This window comes from Nannobrachium achirus (genome assembly GCF_963921795.1).
Source record: "Nannobrachium achirus genome assembly, chromosome: 1".
Lineage (NCBI taxonomy): Eukaryota > Metazoa > Chordata > Actinopteri > Myctophiformes > Myctophidae > Nannobrachium > Nannobrachium achirus.
This window is the reverse complement of record NC_137810.1, coordinates 15,291,692-15,309,286: the sequence shown is the minus strand read 5'-3', so window position 1 is coordinate 15,309,286 and position 17,595 is coordinate 15,291,692. Positions and strand designations below refer to the sequence as shown.

The following is a 17,595-nucleotide window of genomic DNA, read 5'->3' as shown; positions in this document are numbered from 1 at the left end:
AAGAACCACCTCTCCGATAATTCCTGGACAAGCCTTTTATCCCACGGACCGCTGTTCCGATCGGTCTCTTGACGAGAACATATCCACTGTGCCACTGATTAGACTGAGCTCTTCTCTGCCAGGCCATGTCTTACATTCTTGATGCTGTCTCGGATTATCTGGAGAGATACACAGCTTAAAACCAACCTGTGAATCAAATCAGCCAGGGCTAGAGCCATTGGATTTACCAATTACCACGATATTACATTTGAAGAATAAAATTGCCCACTGGCAAGACATCAGGATGATCTTATTGCCAGGTATCTTTGCTCATACAAGTAATTTGCCTCGGTGAGGTTGGTGCATTACACTGAATAATGACAGCATTAAGGACTATTTACACAACGGTACGTTATCAGAATTATGTAGATAAAGATAAGCATGTAACGGATAGAGTCGCATATGGGCAAAATGGATAAATAATGGATAAATACATGTGAATAATTGCACTTGTTGTATTATGTACACAGAGGTATCAGCCTATACTGTACATCCTATATTGCACTTGTATTCTATTATGTACACATGAGATAATGGTGGTGGCAACAGAAGAGTGGCAAGTAGAAGGAGCAGGACATAATCAAACATGACAATGCTGCCGTTTTCCCATTATGAGTCAAGATTTACTCATAATACATTACTGACGACCACAGTACAACACACAGCTCTTTACCATATAGGGCATAGCAGTGGGTGTGGTTTACTGGTGCCACTGAAAGAGATTTACAAAAATATTTATATCAATTATTTTAGCCCATTTAGGCCTAGGATTATTGCTTGTAGATCTGCTATTTTTGAAAAATCATGATATTTCTTTGCAAGTCTTTGAATATATCTATTTAAAAGCGAACATTTGTAACTCAAATATTTGCTTCTGGGTGGTCCCTGGAACAAATATTTTGAGATGGGGGTCCGCGGCCAAATACCTGTAATTTTGGGGGTCCTTGACATGAAAAAGTTTGAGAACAACATGATTTAGAAGAAGGATTTAGAAGTCGGGTCAAAGATCGGGTCAAAGATATTCAAAGACTTAAAAAATAGCAGATCTACAAGCTCGCAGCGCGGCACTCGGTGCCGCGCTGTGAGCTTGTATATCTGCTATTTTTCAATAGTTAAAGCATAAAATAATGGTCAAATACCTGGAACGCGACTCGGGCGCGTTCCAGGTATTTGAGAGTTAAGGTGATAAGAAGCGGCTTGGACTCATGCATAGAAGGAAGCATGAGTTCAGTTCGGGGCTCTCCCCAGGTTGGCAGAGGGAGAGCAGCACTCAGGATTACAGTTGAGGCAATTGGCACTGCAAGGTGAAAAATGGGTTACAACATCGCGGGATAAAAATGAAGAAATATACATAAATAAATAAAATATTTTAAGCCTAGAATCAAGCCATCCAGGAAGCTGGTGAATCATGACCACAACACCTTTGATTCTGTGAAGAAAATTTGAATAATCAATTATATGATATACTACATTTAATAAATACCCTTTGTTTAGCGGTTTTCAGTTTTCCTTTTTCACAGAATCAAAGGTTTTATGGCCATGATTCACCAGGATCCTGGTTGGCTTGATTCTTAGGCTTAAAATAGCCTAATTGATATAAATAGTTTTGTAAATCTCCATGGGTAAAATGTATTACCTATTTTTTAGGTGCACCAGTAAGCCATGCCCACTGCTATGCTCTATTATATCAATTGTGTTTTCATTCTAAAGCCTAATTTATACTTTGTCGTATGACTGTGTCGCACCTCGTAAATAGCTGATATACAAGCTCAAAACACATCGCAGACGTCACGCGTTGAGAGCTGGAAGATGATCTATTTTTGGTGTGCGAGCGACGTCTGTACGATTTCGATTGCGATTAATGAACGATGATTGAAAAGTCAACACGACAGATCTACAAGCTCACAATGCATCGCAATGCGATGATGAGAGCTTGCAGGGATTCAAAATCTTTTTCGGGCTAAACTTCCCAGCCCTACAGTAGCCTACTAGTGCTCAGTGATTACCACTTAAAACAGCGGGGTATTTGGACGGAAGGACAGACACGTCAGGACAGGAGCAGCTGTCACAAGCCCAGTGGGCCGTGCGCTGACTGACGGATCCACCTGGGCTGACAAAAGCACTCTGCCTCTGGTGGCTCGCTGAGCCCTTTAGCATGTGCTGCCAGCCAGTAAGGCCGCCTGGCCCCGTCTCTCTCGCCTGGGTGCTTGCTTGATGGGAGACCGCTGCTTTGGAAGGAGGGAGATCTGTCTTGGCTCGCTTGCCTCCCGCTCCCAACTAGAGCTGCTACCATGCTCTGTTTCATCTCTCTAATGGCCCTTATGCCCCGGATCTACTGCTGGTGGGCTCCCTTTATAAAGGTCAGAGTGGCTCTGGGCATAAGCAGCCCATCTGTCACTCGGAGGTAGAGGTTTAGATGAGAGAGTTACAATGTGCACTGTATACAGTATATAGAGCTGGGCAATTACCCAAAATATATATCTATTGCTATTTAAAAGCAATAACTGCATGGATTAATCTTGCTCATGAAGGTTAATCAAATAATCGAGGAGCGTTTTTTTTTTTTTTTTATTGTAAAAATACTACTATTCGTTTTATAATTGACTAAATCAATTAGTATGATTAACCACTTGACCCTGTATTATATGTTGCTTTACAATTGGTGAAGTATAAAACTAGAAGGATGCAATTCTGGGATAGTGCGGTGGCCGTGACGTGAGTCTCACTTGCAAATGCATTACCATTCGAATTTTCCACATTCAAGTCAATTGGGAAAATGTATTCACTAATAAATGAATGGCCATACAGTATATGGAGATATCTGTGTCAATCCTTGTCCCTTTTAAGCCCATATATGGAGATCCCTGATGTCACCAATATAACGTGGTACGTTGTGAGCTTGTAGATCTGCTGTTTTATTTCATTTTAATCGAGGAAAAAGTTCCAAATATTATGATATTGATTTGAGGTCATATCGCCCAGCCCTAGCACAGTAAGTAGCATCACAGGATCATATATCCACTTTTGCGTATCGACTTAACTTGGATGCGAGATACGCCCTGCACATTTATCTGTTTGCCGCTGATTACCGAGCAAATCCCGGCTCCCATTCCTCTTCCCGGTAGCAGCGTAAACACTGTAAATGAGGCGATGCGTACTGCATTTTAATTAACACTTTAAATGTCCCAGGAGCTGAACCAGAAAAAGCCCGCGTGAAATCAGCTACAGCGCTACCTGTCACCGAGCCAGCCACCGAGAAGAAGGAGTGACATTAAGGCACTGGGGACAGCGAGGAGTGTGCAGGCACGCGTGCATGCACAGCACCCACACACACGTGCACGGAACCATATAGATAAGTTTGCGAACAATAGGCAGGCCTCACACACACACACACACACACACACACACACACACACACACACACACACACACACACACACACACACACACACAGAAGGAGAACCAAGCTTTGATCTATGGCTATAAAGCTCCAGCTACGGCTCCCATAACAAAATCATTAATCCCCAATCTGAACAAAAAGGGCTAGCTGAGGAGAATGAAAAGCCTCATTTACTGGGTCTAGGGTTAACTGGGGATTCATTAGTTGCGTGCGCCGTGCGCTTGTAGACCCGCCGTTTTCGGCGAGCGACACCGATGCGCAACCAAGTCTAACGGACCATTAACAGCTGGGCAGATGTTGTCTGGGGGCACGTGTAGCTTGTACAGCTGGAATGTGGACTTGAACAGAGCATGAGAGCCATCTCATCAGAAAAGCGTTTGTCTAGCGACCCCACAGCTCGCCGTGCCCCTCGGGGGCGTGACTACGCTCGCTCGGTGCTGGTAGCTGGCGTCTGTTGCACTTCACAGGCATAAATTCACCCACTGCATTCAGGCTGAATTACAACCATGACCTTGGACTGGTCCAGCTACCGAGGTCCCTGCTGTGTGCCAAGACACCAGGGTCCATCTTGCAAACAGTGGTGGTGGTTAATAAAGAGTGTCTCTACATTTAAAATGGTTGCATGCATCACAATCATTCACTATCCATTATGGACCTTAAGCATAAAACAAGTTAAACGATTTGAAAGATATAGTCCTGAGAGCACTGAGACCTGACAGTAAAACGTTATGTATACGTACTGTGTCACATTCAATAAGTGTGAATGTTGGACTGAAAAATGTCCATGAGCATTTGATCTACAGTATAGTGTGACTTATATGAGCCCGAGTGTGCGTCCCTATTCTGTGAAAAATAGCTGATCTATAAGCTCATGATATAAAAGCAGTGTGAGCTTGTAGATCGTCTATTTTCGGCGAAGAGATTTGGTCTGAAAAGGGAGGTTGGCCAAGTATAGAGCCCTGGGGGATCCCAGTCAATGAAGTATATAGGGTATAAGTGGCTAACTAAAGTCCCAAGGAAATCTCATTTTGCAAGGGAGACAATATTATCACAACATTATCTGTGGATTTAGTCGGGACTCTCGGGAGCGTGTTGCTGTTACTACGTTCATCTTTTCGACACCCGACACTAACCCTTACCCTAACCTCCGTGGAGTGAGTCGCTAACCCTCCGGTCGAAATGATGGGCGTTCGCAAAAGCGAGTTTCCCCGATTTAGTCGTGCCGTCAACACGCTGCAGTGTCAAGAAGATGTGGTGAATCGAATAAACTATGAGATAGATTTAAATAAAGTCTATGGATAATACAGCTCCATCAATTCTGTGTCAAGAGAGCCTGGTACAGAGGTGGCAAGTCTTGGTGAATATTGGAGGCTGGCATGTGTAGCCCCAGACAGTGATTACTTTAAGTGAGCCATTTTATGATGTCAAGAAAAAAAAGACTGTTCATGGTGTAATTTGTTATCTGGCAAAAGTACTCTCTTTAGCTTTCAATCAAGTTCTAGCTATAAAAAATATCCAATCTGTCAGAAATAATTGAAGATTTAAAGTCACTGCGGTAAATTGAAACAGGCTACGAAAAAGAGAGATTCTAATGGAGAATGTATAGAATCCATTCCAAACCATGACCCTCTCAGCCGCTTGACAGATAAATGTTTCAAATAATAGCCCTACGATGGGTTCAATAAGCAGGGACAATGAATGGTGTGCAGGTCATTGTTGAGAAATAAACCCCTTCAGGGTGATAAAGAGCCCGCTTATTACACAGCAATTTAATTTTAAAGATTTGTTTTGGGGCTTTTATGCCTTTATTGATAGGACAGTAGACTCAAGGGAAATGGGGAGAGAGTTGGGAAGTACCACGCAGAAAAGGTCATCAGGATCGGGATTCAAACCCGCAACATGCTGTCAGGCATCAGAGCCTATAAGGTATGCGCCTGGACCCTACACAGCAATTTAATAAAACAATGAATAAACTGACACAAAATGTAACAACGAAACAACTTCATTGATTTTAAAAAGATTGAATTGCTTACAGTAAAGAAAGGTAGGCTGTTTATTTATTAGTCCATTAGAGATTATGCCACGTGTGTTTAACGCAACTGCTCGCCATCAAATATTAATCAATATTCTGTTATTGCGTTGCCTATTTCTCACTTCAAATCTTTTCAAAAACAGTCTTTAGTGTACTGTTGAGCTGCAAAATAGCTCCCTTGTTTAAGATATTTTTGAGGGGCTTTTCTGCCTTTAATGATACTGTACAGTGGAGATGACCAGGAAACATGGAGAAAGACAGTGAGTGACACGCAGCAAAGGTCGTCAGGATCGGGATTCGAACCATTAGAGCATTAGAGCCTATTAGGTGGTATGCGCCTGGACCGCTAGGCCAACGGGCGCCCCAAAGGGCTCCCTTGTTGAATAAGGTAAAAACCAAGCACTGCGGTTGATTAATTGATTAGTTGATTACTTGATTCAGGTGCATTGCACGCAGGGGCCAGTTATTGATATGATTGTTATTGATTATCATTATTTTAAAATAACAGACCGCTGAATTCAGTTATTGGTCAATCACAATCAACCATTCAACCAATTCCTGCTTCACTCTCTTGAGCTGTCAACTAATGCTGTTTTCTAACCTGTCATATGTGACCATTTAAATCCTCTACTCTTAAATGGAACATATAACATTGAGTGAGTGGAACACAGCAGGGTTTCTCAACGTCAGGTTCGGGGACCACCAGGGGTCCCAAATGGACCATTACAGACCTGTAACTCTAAGTACTGCGGATTTTAGGGAGTAGATTAGGGTCCCAGAGATAAAAGGTAATGCATATCAAATGGGATGGTCCCTGGAATTTGAAATGTTGAGAATCACTAGCATACAGCATTAATAAAGGCATACTGATGATGTTGTTGACAATTACTACACATTGGGCCCCCTTTCCCCCCCTGTCTTGGGCTGAGTGTGCCCCAAAAATAAGCCTCTTCCCTCAGCATTTGTATCAGAGAGATGTTGGAAAAGACAATTATTCTGTACATGCAGGTTCAGTGGCTTAATGATAAAAATAGCTTTGAACAGGAACACCCAGTGTCGAACATCGGACTCAGTTGTCGTACCATTCAGAGCTTGTGAATATAAAGGGTTACGAGAGGATATGGTGGGAATTGTGAAAGAAACAGCATCACACAGCTATAAGAAACCATTTAATCCACACACAATACAGCATCCAAATCTCATTACAGCACTGCACCGAACGTCAGAATGGAGCCTGCTCGGCTCTATTCTTTCCGTGTTAGCAGGATGCAGTAAAGCTAAATGGAACAGAAGATGTAGGTACAAGGACACATATACAAGGACACAATATTTCTTAGTGACAATAGCACAGAAACTAAAAAGAGTTTGGGAAAGAGAGAATACTATGTAGAAAATTGAAGCTTGGAGCTATAAATGTAGCATCACTTCTAACAAAAGAAGACAAATTGTGTTCAAGCCAACGCGGCCTGTTAAGTTGGCAGCAGCGTTGACAGTTTCTGAAGCCTGTATTAAACGATAACTAACAGGTTTTATGATGATCGTACAGACGCTCATTAAATTGGGGACATGTTTCAACAGCTTAATTAAGCATATCCATGTCCAGCGATGGTTGGACAAACTGTCATTAATTTATGGCCAAATTTGCTCCAGTCCCATGCGTGTGTTTGGAACAGACGGCTCCCCCTATTGGGCAATTTCTTTAAAGATTTGTTTTTATGCCTTTATTAGATAGGACAGTAGGCTGACAGGAAATGGGGGTCAGAGATGGGGAGTGACACGCAGCAAAGGTCGTCCGGATCGGGAATCGAACCAGCGACGCCGTCAGGCATCAGTTCCTATGTGGTATGTGCCTGGACCAGTAGGCCAGCGGGCGCCCCCAATTCATGGGTTGCATTTGTAGTCCTAAACAGCCATGTTGAGGACCAACACAGGTGTTTCTATTTGTCTGATTGACACAGATCTAATGTTCTATGGCAATCAGAACACCTGTGTTGGTCCTCAACATGGTCGGTGTAGGACTACAAATGCAACCTATGAATTGAGCAATTTCATTGATTGAAGACTTCAAAAATAATTGTACACAGTTCAAGAGTGTTATAAAACCGAGGGTTAGGGTTAGCAATCAGACCTATGTTTTAGGAGGTGTATTTTTACTTGTGTGGATAGATGGATATCTGTAGCTTTAATAAGGAGCCGAGTTTATTTCGGTTCGGCTCTGTCTAAACTATGATATGGCGTCATTCGGAGCCAAATTAATGACGTTATCCCGGCGCTACCCGCCCCCCTGATCCTCTGCATGATGCCATATCATAGTTTAGACAGAGCCGAACTGAAATAAATTAGGCTCTAAAAGTGGAGTATGTAACGACCCTAAGTCATAACTGGGGTTATGACTTTCAGAGTTCTGGAGTGGAAAATGTTATTGCTCGTTATTGCAAGTAATACACACAACTACAGTACCATCTCACAGGAATTTGCTAAACCATGGCAGGGGAGGGTCCAACACAAAACAATAGCCCTTCCTTTGGATTTGAGCCTCTTATAAGGAAATAAATAATCCACTCAAAGTTCATTGTGCACTCTGTGTAACCTTAACACCAGTATAGAGTGTTAAAGTCACACGCCACAACACCCAAACAGGACTGGACCAACAGTAAGTTGGTTTTGCTTTTAGTCGAAGAATTGCAATTTTGTTTAAAAAAACGACATACAGTAGGCACATTACTGAGGGGGTACTTCATTGCTAATTCTCACATGAGACCTGTTTCACCTCATTTGAGATGCCCGTCACAGTCTGTCACCGTCACAGTAAGAGTTCCGGCTAACAAGTGGTCTGAAGAATACTTCAGACGAAACATGGCTACTTCTCTTCTTGACCATATCATTGCAGAGTTGATGCCCAATTTAGCCCCCTATCAGTGAGCTACTCAGCTCTGCTTGGGCCAGTTCCGTCTGTCTAATGGCAGAAAGGTGCATAGTTGGAGGCTTGGAGCATAGCTCTCTTCTTCACTGGAAATGAATAATGATGACCTGTCATCACCAGAGATAATTGAACAGGACGGAGCAGACGTCACAGGAAGAATGAAAAGGCCAACCTCCCACACAATCGAGAAGTGTGATGCTCTCATCTACCTGAACGTTCACAAGCCTCTCAATTAGCCTGGACTCTTACTGTGACTAGGAGGAAACACTTATGAGGTGCCTGCACACTGTGTGTGTGTGTGTGTGTGTGTGTGTGTGTGTGTGTGTGTGTGTGTGTGTGTGTGTGTGTGTGTGTGTGTGTGTGTGTGTGTGTGTGTGTGTGTGTGTGTGTGTGTGTGTGTGTGTGTGTGTGTGTGTGTGTGTGTGTGTGTGTGTGTGTGTGTGTGTGCGCGCGCGCGTGCATGTGTGCGCGCGCGCGCAATAAAAAAAAGTCTGTCCTTTTTTGGCGATTTGATTTAATTCCTATCCTGCAGTTTTTAAAGGTGTTTCAAATGGCAACCTTTGATTGACTGGCGATACAAACATAATTCTCTACACATGGCAGTAACAACAATCACACTTTGAGGATTCCAGAGACAATGAGACAAAGGTAGACAATGAACGCGTACGAGAGACAGACAGCGAGGACACTAGGGAGGATGTACAACTGGTAATCACTTGCTGCTGCACTACTACTACTGTTTCATGCCTCGGGGTAGTAATTTCACTGCAATACATCGCTGTTATTATTAGGGCACAAGCCTCCTGGTGGAGTTTGCGCTCTACTGTACCGAGTGCACCTTTCTAGTTTGTGTCTTAGATCAATGCACTGCTGCACAGTTCACCGTGGGGGACGGCGGGTGCAGGTGCAAGGTGAACTTTTGCGATTGATCGAGTGACAGAAAAAACATGTTCGCTGCCAGCATCTACCTACCTGATACGTGTTGTCAAAGCTGTCGTACATGAAGCGCGTGATCAGAGATGTCTTCCCAACTGCAAGAGAACACACACAAACACAGACAGGAGTTAGAAGGGCTTCAGTCATCGCGAGACAAAAGAACCTCAACCGTTCCGTGCCGAAACACCAACCATATACGCAGTGGAGTACTGTACTTAAGTAACATTTTTACGTATTTTTACTTTTCAATACGTATTACTTCTACTCCACTACATCTCAGAGGTGACACGTCCACTACAATGATTTGACAGTTACTTGATTTGTAATAATTCTTTGGGAAAATGAAAAAAATATATACAATAAAAGATTATTAAAAAGAAATGGAAAAAACACAGCCTGCTCATGTATTAGGAGGGTAGTATGAGTCACCAGAAAAAATAATGGGTGTTTTTAATGAATCTATCATGGTTAAAATGGAGTTTGTGGGTGTGTATCATAGACTGTAGAAAAATATGGACGAAGTGAAGCCATTGGTTTCTATGCAGCGCAAATGGCCCTTTCTACCGCTTGGAATGAGTGTCGCCATCATAGAATTGTAAAGGCATCAGAGATGCTATTGGCTGCCAACGGTCACGTGCAACGCAGTGATACATGGGAAAATGTGGTCGGAGCCTCCCGAAATACAGCACACGAAGAAGAACACAGTCGGCTGGTATCAGTTTAGTTGGCCACGCCCCCCCCCCCCCCCCGCAACTTTATCATTTATTTTAAAATACATTGGACCACATTTCGACAAAACGAATATGATGGTGATTGAAAGGCAATTTTTAACTAGCGATAGGAACCATACAGTATTCATGAAAATGTTAATTAAGGTTAGAAAACGAAAGGGGAAAATGAATGGGATCCAATGGAGGGCAACTCTTTTTGCGATCGGCCGGGGGTGAAAACAGCGCAACTAGCGGCCAATCAAAGGAAGTTTTAGTTCCGTATTGGAGTCATTTTAAATCGGCAGAACTATGCCCCTGGTGTGTATGCAGGAGGAGGGCCTGACAACATTTACATCAAATATCTAAATATTGAATCAAGCTAATTAAAATCTGTTCAGGGTGTTCATAAAAGCCTGATTAGACAATAACATTTAAATATCCCTTTAAGCTTGTATATCTGCCATCTTCAAAAGAGTTTGATCTGTAAAGAAATGTAGTACTTTTTACTTTTGTACTGCAAGAATATTTTGAGGCTAATACTTTTGCACTTTTACTCAAGTAACATTTCGAATACAGGCCTTTTACTTGAAAGGTGTATATTTCTACCTTGTGGTATTGCTTTTACTTAGTGTGGCAGTGAGAGTGGCGGTGGGGAGAGGTGGTTCCGGTGATGCTTCCGTCGCTGTGTGACTAGCACCGAGGGAGCTCATTACTGGCTATAAGGGCGACCAGAAGGTCACGCATGACATCAGGCCTTGTTGTAATTACAATGCTACGTGTTGCTGCTGGCATTACGACTATTCCCAAAACATTTATGTGAAATTTCCCCTTTAACCCTCTAAGGCCCACTGTTGTAATATTACGTTTGTATTTTATCCAAAAAAAGGTTTAAATCATTTTATTTTAGCTCCCCCTACCACCTAAACATCACCATTGGATTCTATTGTTTAGTATTACAATGCCATTGGCCACAATATTTGCATATAAATACCCCCCACAGGGGCTGACATTCACACCCGCCACACCCACTGACATTCCAGAGTTTTGACGAACAACATTTCACTTTTTCATGGAAGCTATTCCTCACTAAAACATAAGTAAAATGCCTGTACTATTTTTTTTGGTGATCATTAGAATGTCTAGAACATGTACATATGTTATTATTGTGAAAAATATCCCCCATATGTAAATTAGAGCATGATTTATGATTTATGGCTATAAAACCTTACAAAAACATTTTTTAAAAAAAAACATTACATTTTCCTCTTATTAGGACTCATACAACACCATCTGATTTTTTTAATTTTTTTATTTCAAGTATTTCTATATTTGGGCCTTAGAGGGTATGGTGTTACAATAAGGGGGGAGGAGATAGAGACAGACAGACAGACATAAGGAAAAAATCACACCCGTGTGATGTGGTGGTCGTGGAGGCTGCGCAACAGCAAAAAAATATATATATATATATCCACGAGTTTCCAACGCCCCATAGTGCATTGCGCAGACGCTGTACCGAGCTTCCGGCGCCGCAGCCGAGTGTGATTTACAAGCTCACAACAGGCTGCATCTGCGACGCGACGTGAGCTTGTATGTCTGCTGTTAAACCGGAAGTGTGGTGCAAAAAGGTCCAAATAATCTCCAGTAAACTCCCGCGGAAACAGGTGGATATACTGTATATAAAAAATATTAAGGGTAAAAAAGATTTTAAAAAAAGATTTTTTTATAAAATATTAAAAATAATAATAATAATAATAATAAAAATGGGGGGGGGGGGGGGTGCTTGCTTGCGTGCGCGTGAATGAGAGAGAGAGAGAGAGAGAGAGTGAGCCATACTGTACTTGTCACTATATTGCAGTTAATGCTCAGGGCAGACTAGACTCAACAGCACCTCTCTGGTCACCCAGGGGTACTTAGGCTACATACACCTCAGACTACATACACACACCCACCCACAAACATACAAACATACATAGCTACACACATGGCCACGCTATGGAGACGGTGTGACCACCGCTCAAAAGACAGACAGAAGGAAAGGGAGGTAGCCAGAGAAAGAGGGAGGCAGATATACAGACAGACAGAGAAAGAGATGGAGGTGAGTGATGCATAGAAATAGTAAATTATGTGGTTCTGTGAATCCAAAGGGAACACTCAAGACTAAAGAGAATCCTTTCATTGCATAGTTATACAGAGAAATCTCTGTGGTTGCCATTCATTTCCACGCACTTTCACACAGATATAATGCTACTAACATATGAAATACAGAACACCAAATGAAACCAGGACACCCATTAGGCCTATAGATTTTTAACATTGCCGTCTAGCAAAAACACCATCTTCATTGTGTGTCTGTTGTACAATGAAGAAAATAACATTGAAATGCTAATTTCCCTAAAGACACAAAATTGTCACATTTTATAGTGTAGAACTAATGTGGTTCATAAAGCATTGTATTAATACGGCCCTAACAAAACAAAGAGATCGTGTTTTCAGCAATTAATGCCTGGGAAAGTGAAGCATTTTCTCCACCAAATTACACACAGAATCTTCGTTATTGCGATGATCCGTAATAATTATAAGCTGTAAACTGGCCACCCTTCATTTCGGATGTGTCCCGCAGTGACTGTATCATGTTCTGGAGAGCAGGGTGACGTATTGACATGGTGGCAGTCAGGGGCGTCACACCAAATTCTGGGCCCTGGGTACAAGGATTCACTGCGGGCCCCCCATGAATGTTAACTATTGAAAAATAGCAGATATACAAGCTCACAGCGTGGCACCGAGTGCCGTGCTGCGAGCTTGTAGATCTGCTATTTTAGAAAAATTGTGAAAATGTGTGCAAGAAACCCATGTTTCCATGTCAGTGATACTCAAACTTTTTCATGTGAAGGACCCCCAAAATTATATGAATTTGGCCACGGACCCCCATCTCAAAATATTTAGTTCCAGGGACCCCCCCGGAAGCAAGATTTGAGTTACAAATGTTCGCTTAAAAAATACATATTCAAAGATTTGCACACATTTTCACGACTTTTCAAAAATAGCAGATCTACAAGCTTGCAGCGCGGCACTCGGTGCCGCGCTGTGAGCTTGTATATCTGCTATTTTTCAATAGGGCCTCCACCTTGGGCCCTGGTAACTCAGTCCCACTTTCCTACCCCTTGTGACGCCCATGGTGGCAGTGGCCAAGTCGCTGATGGATGGCCTACGGACGAGCGTTGCTTCCTCATTTCTTCCCAGTGCTTTCATTAGGGAGGGCCGACGGGCAGCACAACATTCATACCAGCACCAGGAGCAGCAGAGAGGAAATCAATCACATCCTCTCTGTTTACCAGCACTGCAGACCGCTGTCCGAGAAACCATATATCTCATACCCCGCTCTAAAAACTCCACTGGAACCGTTCCAAAGGGCCCTGGTTATGGCCAATTAGGATAACACTGGCCAGACATTTAAAGGCCCTATAGAGCTGCTGGCTAGTGGCTACTATATCGTCGTTGTCGGGTGAAAACCTTGTGTGTTCGTTTTGCATTTCGCATTTTAAAAATGATTTAAAGTGCGAGGCGTTGTGTGCTTGTAGATCTGCTGTTTTCACTACTTTTGTGTGACGACCTTGTATGATGAAGCAGGGCTTTACTTTGCGAAAGAAAGTACAAATTTGAAACTTGGAGATACGAGGTTTCCAGACGACAACGACGATATACTATAGCGCTATTTACTCTTGAATCCTGGGTCACTCTTAAATAGAGCCCGAACTAATATATGGGCTTGGCTGGTAAATTGGTCATTATTTGACGTGCTCTGATGACATTTGTATCTGCTATTGTGTCTTCATTTTTCACCTTTACATTTTTGTCTCGCAATGCGTTTGACACATTACGGCTTTGTGCACATTGTGCACGTGCACAGGGACCCTGGAGCCAAGGGGGCACTGGCACTGTCATCTGAAAATCAATTTTGATAAGTCAGTCGGAGAAGCGTTCCATATAGCATCGGATTCGGACACCCCTCTGTCAGTGGTGTGTTCTAGGATTTCTGGGGGGGCATAATCCTGTGGCTATTCCTGTGGCCAGGGCATAGGCCAGTGCATAATGCCTATTACTGTATATACGCTACTCTGAAAGGTTCATGAGGGAATACGCCCTTTCTATTTTTTGTCTTTACAGCATACGGCGTATGCCCAAGTATCAGGTAGAACACAGCACTGCCCTCTGTCCATTTCATCTACTTCTACTATGCAGATTTCATCCGTGGTGAGTTTGTGCACAGGGCCCATTTTCACTTTAATCCCGTCCATGCTGCCCAATTATTTCAATAAATGTTTATGGACCTTAAAACCGTTGCTGATGCAATGAAAATGTAACTGGGCGCTCAATCTAAATATTTGGGCAATGACAGTTGCACAGTATAAACCGTCTTTAATTTAGTGCTTACCCACTGGCCAACCAGAGTTAATTACACTATCTGTTCAAATAAAGCTTCTTATCAGACTAATTATGCACATCGGTGCCCTTAGGTTTCCTTATCTGTGAGGCAGCACCAGATCTATAGCCTGCTGATTGTGTTAATTATGTCATGGTAATTTATCAATATACCATCTATCTTATCTATCTTATGTAGCTCAAGGAGTGTCCTATTTCATACCTGTGTATATTAAACCATTTCCTTCTTTCTATTTCAGGAGAATTCCACCATCGATATTCTACTTGTACATTTGCCAACTCCAGTACAGCATCTACATTCGCTGACATTGATTCAGCACAATAACCACCAGCACCCTCTGACAAAACAAAAGCAAAGCTAAGCTAAAATGCAATGCAAGGCGACAGTAACGATGACAACACTGTTATGTGTTTCTTTCCTCAGAGACATTGCCAGCATCCCATTGTGCGGAACACTAGCATTTTCTGTTCCGTAATATCTCCCTCACCGTTTGAATACCATCCAGCCTACACAGCCTAATGCTGAGGGAGAAGGCGGGGAAGGAGACAGCTTTGACCATACAAGTGCTATTAAATCAAGAGCTTCCCTTTCTCCCAGTCCTTTGGTTAACAACATTAGAGGAGGAGGCCATTCAGGTGGCTAAGAGAGCACATTAAGAGAGAGAAGAGTGCCATAGCCTACATCCTCATCATTGCTGACTCATCCCCTGCCACACCACCCTCCATCGCTAAGCAACCCTAGACGGGGCTCCGCTTGCCTCTCAAGCTCGTCTGAGAGCCTGACAAAGACCTTTTCCTTTCCGCGTCTAATAGGAGCAACAGGAGCCACCTTAACGAGCTGGAGGTATTCCTGATTGGACGTCCAAACTCCCTGACCCGAGCGAGAGGAAAGGTGTCTCTCTCAGGGCAGGCTTTGTCTGGAAGAACACACACAAAGTAATGACACAATAATGAGGTATGAGACTATCCTCTGTCAAATGGAAGCAGTGAGACAAAACATATACAGCTCTGACCCACCTTCCTATCACAGGCTAGCGGGGACGTTGCTGTTATGTGGCCGACATGCTAACTGGTCCAAGAGGACGCAGGACTTGGATTTGGTTTACAGTTCAACGGTAAAATGACAATACCACTTAGTTACATGACCTGAGAGACGAAAATCAGTCCAAGTCCATATTTTAACATTTTGAATATAGATATTTTTTTGATTTACCAGACTGTAAAGCACAAACTAGAAGTTTTTAATCTGTTAAATTCTTAATGCACTCCCCCCTCATTTTGTTGAATTAGATTTTTTTATAAGACATAATACTTATGGAAAGTGGAAAAACAGTACATCTCCAACAGTTTTTGGAACAACAGTATAAGTCCGTACAAGCAATATTCAGCAGACAAAGGCAGCAGATAACATTAAAACAGAGAATTGAACAAAATGAGGGGGGAGTGCGTTAACAATTTAACAGAATAAAAATTACTCGTTTGTGGTTTACAGTCTGGTAAATCAAAAAATATCTATATAAAAAAAAATATATATATATATACTGTATATGGAATTAGACTGTTATTCATCTCAGGTACTCAGAAAGATTTCTGAAGGGTTAAGAAACACGAAGCAGACCTAACATGAATATATTGCATAATAAACTCATCAGTTCCCCACCCACGAGGTAGGCTATCTGCCAACTATTTAATTCCGAAATACAATTATGCTTTAGACAGGAGAACACAAGAACAAACACACAGAGGAGGAGACAAGCGACATCCTCTCTTTGTACTATTCGCTCAGTAATCTAAACCCACACGAGAATGTGGCGTGGAATTTACGGCCTTCTGCTTTATTGAATCGGTAAGCTCCCGGACGATCTTCAGCTTTATTAGCCTACATTTCAAGAGGGAAGATAATCTTCACCTACACAAAGTTCACATGTAATTGAAATCCAATTGGCTGCAATGCAATAACAGTCAAGGCAAACCTGCATAAATAAGGAGTGACAGGTGCTATATTAATCCAACTTCAACTCGCCCTCTCTCTTCTGAGAGCGAATAAAGGATCAGTGCTTCATGTTGGACACAAGTCACTGCATTCTTAGGGGTGGGCGATATGGTGATAATTATCGTGGAGACGATACAATGTCTCCACGATATGCCTTTTCAGAGATATTGTATATATCGTGATACAATTGAGGGAGCCTTGTAAAAAATCCTGTTTAATCGTATATACAGAGATTCATTGCAGAATTCAATTTAAACCTGCATTTTGGTCTAAATCAGTAGTTCTCAAACTTTAAAATGTCAAGGTCTCTACTTAACTCTACACAATGAAGCACAGGCAACACTCTACTGATCGTAATAAGCAATAACACAGATAGGGGATTCCTGTCTGGGGGGGTGTTCCCAATTAGTGACAGTGAGTTAATTAAGTATAAGCCTTTTGGTGGTGCTTCAAAGACTTGGTGGGAGGGGTTATGCCATCATGAGGCCCAATTAACAGATGGAAGTGAATACCAGCTGTTGCAGAAGCTGCACTTTAACCACTTAATACCCTATATACTTCACCGACCAGGGTTCCTTTCTTGGAGTCCTTCTTTTGTCCCTCTAGTCTACACCAATCTCTTTGGCAAACATAGCCTATAGGTCTGTCTTTTTCAGTCGTGATTATGTTAGCATAGTAGGAGGAGTTGGCAGCAGATATGTTTACTTATCCTGAAAATTGTACTATAAAAACAAAATACTAAAAACAAGTCATTAGTAATAGTTATAGTATGTTAATTATCTATTAATTATCTAAGGCATAGTTTTATTCTAAATTGTCATCAAAATGGTAAACTAGTTATATAGGTTATATTTTTAGTTTAGATCATAACATTTTCCGATATACCACAAGATTTGTATAGTTAGTTGAACAGCGTGTTCAAGTGTCTCTTTAAGCATGAATAATTGACAATTTATAGCTAAAGCATTTTGTTCCTGTTCTCAGACAATTTATTACTAAAGAAATTTGTTCCCGTTTGTGGAAGACTTGTCGCAACTGGTCTCGGACAAGGACAAATTGCAGGTCGAAAGAGTCCCCGGAACCGAGCTCGGCTTTCCAATAACCAATTGTCATTACACCAGG

At 42.2% G+C, this 17,595-nt stretch overlaps 1 protein-coding gene across 2 annotated transcripts in view; it reads right to left on the bottom strand.

Moving 5' to 3' along the window:
- Nucleotides 1-17,595, bottom strand: part of rab6ba (RAB6B, member RAS oncogene family a) — a 103,798-nt gene that overhangs the window by 47,828 nt on the left and 38,375 nt on the right. For both annotated transcript variants that reach the window (XM_080728357.1, XM_080728358.1), the window contains exon 2: nucleotides 9,367-9,425. In XM_080728357.1, coding sequence (XP_080584483.1) covers nucleotides 9,367-9,425 — 59 coding nt within the window. The remainder of the gene's footprint in view (nucleotides 1-9,366; nucleotides 9,426-17,595) is intronic.